This window comes from Anomaloglossus baeobatrachus, assembly GCF_048569485.1.
Source record: "Anomaloglossus baeobatrachus isolate aAnoBae1 chromosome 5 unlocalized genomic scaffold, aAnoBae1.hap1 SUPER_5_unloc_4, whole genome shotgun sequence".
Lineage (NCBI taxonomy): Eukaryota > Metazoa > Chordata > Amphibia > Anura > Aromobatidae > Anomaloglossus > Anomaloglossus baeobatrachus.
The window spans coordinates 1,224,812-1,230,910 of NW_027441808.1; the positions used below are offsets into that span (position 1 = coordinate 1,224,812).

Consider the following 6,099-nt stretch of genomic DNA (forward strand, 5'->3'; position numbering starts at 1 on the left):
AAATAAACTATTTTTATGTTCTGAAAGTGGAAAATGTTATTCTCAGAAATCACATCTTGTTAAACATGTGAAGAAGCCGCACAGGGAAGGAACCTTTTTCATGTTGTGAATAATTGAAATGTTTAACTGGTAAATCAAGTCTTGCCGACAATCAGAAAACCACCAGAGCGGAGCAGCCATTCTTGTTTTTAGAATTTGCCAAATGTTTTTTTATCATTAATCAGGTCCTGTTGTCAGATGAGTTACATGGGAGAAGCCATCATGATGTACTATAATTCAAAGGGTTTATCCAAAAATCGGCTACAATTGCTCAAGTAAGAATTGGTGAGGGAAAGAAACATTCTCTCTCTTTTTAAACTTATGGTATTTTTCGGACCATAAGACACACCTAGGTTTTGAAGGAGCAAAATAGGGAAAACGATTGACGCAAAAATGTTGTCATGATGCACTGTTATGGGGGAATCTGCTGCTGACACTGTTACAGGGGTAATATCCCCCAGTTTCTAGTGCAATGTGTTTGATGACTTTCCCCTTAAATAGTGCTTATAACAAATCTTTGGCTGCTTTTATTATTTACTAAAACAGTGAAGAGCCGCAGATTAGTGAATTTTTTAAATATAATGCAGTGGCATAACTTTTTGAAGTGTCCCTAATGTCCCCCAAAAGGAACTTCCAGGTTGTGAGATCTCACAACCCTCAGCGATCACTCTCACAGTGAAAGAGTGAGCTCTACGACTCCCGCTCTGCGGCATCCTTCTTAAGCAGTTCAGTAAAACCTTAAAAAAGTATGTGACCGCACTGGATTAGTTGAGAGAGCAGTGTCTCGTGCTTAGAGCTTGGTAGTACGTGGCCGCAAAGAGGCGTGGCTACGGGACCCGGTAGTTTAAGAATGTTGAAAAATACCAGTGGTTTAACGATGCCATAGAACTGTTAGGTATCGGTGTTTTCGTTTATTGTTTTTCACAGTTATTTCCATATAGAAAAGGTTAGTGAATAAGTGCATAGTCAATCAGGGTTTAAATGAACGCAGAAGTTACCTAATTTGCAACCAGATTCTTTACAGTGTGTACACCCGGTACATGGACTTTGTTGTTTACATATATATAGTAAAAATGGACCATTTTCACAGGACTGGCGTGACCAACACGAACTTGTGTAATGTACATAGTTGCACCTCCTGTGCCAACCAGAGTCGTCTAACACAACACCTGGGACCTTAACCTGGTCACGGACACATGGAGAGGTATCCAGAGGTCAGGTTGTTTGGGTGGCGGGTTACTGGGATCCGGTACATTGGGACTGGACTGTCGCAGGAAGGGGCTGCAACAGAGCAAATTGAGTCCCCGCTACTACTGAAACCGGTAGCGTTCCACCGTTGGGAGATGAACTCTTAATAAAGTTTAGTAATGTTTAAGTAACCAGCCTCCCTAATGTGGGATGTATTTGTAAGTAAATGTTTTACCCTTTTTTCTTCCAATTGAAAAAAAAAAATAAACCTCTGATGTCCTGTAGCTCGGGGACGAGCTACGCTTAACCAAGGGGAAATGTGATGCCCTGGCCTATCAGGACGTCATCGGGTACTGTGCAATCTGCCATTCTGTGCATTATCCACCTCCTTGGTTACCGATCCCTAACCTTTGGTGTTGTCAAGAACAAGCTAATCAAAATCCTAGGAACACTCTGCACCACACCCACCAGACACACCAGTGGACGGCCTGAGTGGAATAGGGTCGCCCACTTGGGGGCTGGTTAATGGGGGGTCAGCAGTGTCAGGAGCAGTTCAGTTGTGGACTGACTCTCGAGAGGAGAGGTTAGGAACAGGGCTCCTTGAGACTACTAGGTGGCAGACGTTGGTCTGGGCCTGGTAGGAGCTGGAACCCCGGTCGCAGGGGATCGTGACAAGGGGCACGGACTGTCGAGGAGGACAGCCGGCGGCCTTGTGCCATCTCCGGGCAGGGGCCAGGGCACGGTGGGGTACGTGGACTCTAGGTCAGGGAGTAGCTTCAGGCGTCCTGACAATTTACCCGACGAGGACGAAGCCTTCAAGATCCATTCTCCACCCGCTCCAAAATCGGGGTACTAGCACAACGAGGGGGATAGGACTTTCCACTACACGGTCCAGAAAATCCCAAGCGTGAACCTTGAGAGCAAGCTCACCCAGTTAGCCATACTGGTGAGCGGGACCCGATTAGTTCTACACTAAAGGGACCAACTAGAAGACAAAGGTGCCAAGGCAAAGGTCACAGACTAACAGGCAACACCAACAAGCAAGGGATCCAGGTGTGCTCCCTCCCAGCGGCAGCGGTGTCCAGAACTTTGGTTTACTACAGTTGTCGGTGTCAGCATTATTAGACTGAGTGAGTACGCAAGTGACCCTTATCCCCCAACGGCACCCTCCTGTCGCCTTCACCGAGTCCTGGGGCATTCCCCCCTACACACGGAGGGGTTAAACACCTGGCTGCCCACTCTATCGCCACCGGGTACTCCCATCAGCAGTGGTGGTATTCCCCCTTACCACACACCGAGGGTGGCATCACGAACTTTCCACATCATCCCCTGTAAATACACCCCCTTTTACTCGAGTGGCCGCACGACACCCGGGTCCAGAGACCCCTCGAGCCACCTTGGATCCGGATCCGAGCAGCCCGGCTGCTGACACAGGGGTGGTACATATGTAAATATATATTCTTCATGCCTTTCTTTCTCTGTTGTTTAGATGTGATGATTTTGCCTCAGAACCTCTGGAGTTGAGGCAGAGTTGTAGGCATTTCGCACAAAAATAGTAAGGGGATGTCACAGAGGTGTCACAGCCGGTGGACAATCCAGTGGCAGAAGTGTTGGAAAATCCCAGAGATTTGCAGAACGTGTTGTTAACTGACAGTTCTCTGTTAATGCAGCAGCGGACTCTATGACTCTGGGAAACTGTCAGTGTGCACACTATGAGAACTTAGAAGGCTGCAGTGACAGAGTAACACATGGAGTGACTGCAGACTCATTACAAACTTGGACAACCCCTTTAATGCTCCTAATAACATAAATAAAACATAGTAACCCTTAACTTGTCAGATGGCACAAGACTTTATTAAAGAGATTGTCCACTACTTTAACATTGAAGGCCTTCCCTTAGGATAGGTGTGACGCCCTGGACTAGCCAGGGGTCACAGATAGTCCCACGCACTACACCTTCCCCTAAAAAGGGCTACAGCAGCCAACCATTAAAACCCTGAGTCACCCCCCTCAGGTTCTGATGTCCACACCAGGTGGAGGCGGAGCCAGGCGGTTGGCCCCGCCCACCAAGGAGTTCTGATGGTCGAGGCGGGAAAACAAGAGAGAACTGTCTGGAGAGTGAAAGGGAGAGGAGTAGGGAGAGTGACAGACCTGTCAGGGGTTCGGGTTGGAGCCCGGACACCCTTTTGGCCAGGAGGCAGACGGTGGTGGCCGCCTGTAGGAGCAGGGATTACGGCCGGCGTAACCGTAAGGACCGGGGACGGGCGGTGGCCCGCCGGTACCGAACCGGGGTGTCGATTGGAAACCGGAGCACCAGGAGGGGTACTCAGACCCAGACGAAGTCCAGAAGCCACTGGAACGAGTCAAATCTACTGATTGCGGACTGGACCTAAGGTCCTTCCCCACACAAGGCCTGACTGAAGACAACAGCCCCACGATTCGGGATAGAGAGCTACCGCCACAGCTAGAGATCCAAAGGGCCAGCATCTGCAGGCAAACGGGTTCCTCAGCACACACACACACCGCTGGGGAGCGAGCTACCATCGCTGAAGCAAAGGCAGTTTTACACACACTACACAGGTGCAGGAGAAAGACGGAAACCACTAGCCCTGAGTAAGGGGAACAACGCAGCTGGCTGCGGGCATCGTCCACCATCTTGTTTTGGTTTACCAGAGACTCCGGTGTGTCTGTCAGAGTGAGTACACCAGTGAACTTGGGCCGAGCGCCGCACCGCACCTGCACTGCCCAGCGCAAGCATAGTGGCCAAATCCAGCGACCCCTCGGGCCCCAGGACCCACACCCCCTAACCACAGAGGGGTTAACACCAAAGCTGCGCAACACCGTCCCTGGGAACCTAGTCAACGGCAGCGGTGGTGTCCATCTACATTCACCATAGCCCTGTGGGTGGCGTCACGAACTCTAACCCCCAAACAGACACTCCCTTTTCATGGGAGGCGACGGGATTCCCCTGCCCCGGGTCCATGAGAGGCTCGAGCCACTGCACCCCGACGAGCACGGATCCAAGCATTGAAAAGGGGATCATCAGGGGATATATAAAGATGACACAAACAATTCTTGCCAATATATGAATAGCCAATAGGAACAGAAGATTTTTATAGCCTATGGTAGGGTCACGTAGTTTGATATCCCTCCTATAATGTATTGGAGATTCAAGCCAACCCAAGTTGAGCTCTTATTCTAGTTGTATCCCAGTTCAATATATTCTTGCTTTAAAGAAATTATATTCTCTGATATATCCCAAGGATGGCAGACCCTTGTCAATGCTAAAGGACCCAGGAAAAGTGTTCATAAGTTAAACACCACCTCATCAGACAATCCTGTGAAGGAAAAAATATTCCATAAACCACTCCTGATCCTGGTATTAAATAGAAAAAAGGTTGTAATGTTACCACTCTCACTCAAATGTAGCTCAACCTGCAAGGACACATAGGTCCCGAGCGCAACTGCACATCTAAAGCGCAGGGAGCAATATCAGAGTGTCCCAGGTCCCACCATATAGACAAGGCTCACTGTGTCTCCATCCTCCGTATAAACGGGACATACATACAGAGCATGGGACATACATACAGATCACGGGACATACAGAACACGGGACATACATACAGAGCACGGGACATACAGCGCACGGGGCAAACATGGGAGCACGGGGAAAACATGGGAGCACGGGGCATACAGAGCACGGGGCATACAGAGCACGATGCAAACATGGAGAGCACGGGGCAAACATACAAAGCACGGGATATATAGAGCACGGGACATGCAGAGCACGGGGCAAACAGCATGGGACATACAGAGCACAGGGCAAACAGAGCACGGCACATACAGATCACGGGGCAAACAGAGCATGGGGCAAACAGAGCATGGGGAAAACAGAGCATGGGGCAAACAGAGCACGGGACTTACAGAGCACGGGGCATACAGAGCACGGGACATACAGAGCACGGGACATACAGAGCACGGGACAAACATACAGATCACGGGACATACATAGAGAGCACGGGACATACAGAGCACGGGACAAACATACAGAGCTCTGGGCAAACAGAGCTTGGCACATACAGATCACGGGACATACAGAGCACGGGGCAAACAGAGCACGGGGCAAACAGAGCACGGGGCAAACAGAGCACGGGACATACAGAGCACAGGACATACATACAGAGCACGGGACATACAGAGCACGAGACATACAGATCACGGGACAAACATACAGAGCACGGGGCAAACAGAGCACGGGACATACATACAGAGCACGGGACATACATACAGAGCACGGGACATACAGAGCACGGGACATACAGAGCACGGGGCAAACAGAGCGCGGGACATACAGAGCACAGGGCAAACATACAGAGCACGGGACATACAGAGCACGAGGCATACAGAGCACGGGGCAAACAGAGCACGTGGCAAACAGCACGGGGCAAACAGAGCACGGGGCAAACCGAGCACGGGACATACATACAGAGCACGGGACATACAGAGCACGGGGCAAACAGAGCACGGGACATACAGAGCACGGGGCATACATACAGAGCACGGGACATACAGAGCACGGGGCAAACAGAGCACGGGACATACAGAGCATGGGGCAAACAGAGCACGAGACAAACATACAGAGCATGGGGCAAACAGAGCACGGGACAAACATACAGAGCACGGGACATACATACAGAGCATGGGACATACATACAGAGCACGGGACATACAGAGCACAAGACATACATACAGATCATGGGGCAAACATGGGAGCATGGGGCATACATACAGAGCACGGGAAATATAGAGCACGGGGAATACAGAGCACGGGGCAAACAGAGCACGGGGCAAACATAGCACGGGGCAAACATA

At 50.3% G+C, this 6,099-nt stretch overlaps 1 protein-coding gene across 1 annotated transcript in view; it reads left to right on the forward strand.

Annotated features, from left to right (window-relative positions):
* Positions 1-1,458, forward strand: part of LOC142259227 (uncharacterized) — a 119,255-nt gene extending 117,797 nt beyond the window's left edge. Inside the window, 1 exon segment of the mRNA XM_075331717.1 lies at positions 1-1,458. Within this exon segment, the coding sequence (XP_075187832.1) occupies positions 1-109 (109 nt within the window). The 3' untranslated portion in view covers positions 110-1,458.
* The last annotated feature ends 4,641 nt before the right edge of the window (positions 1,459-6,099 follow it).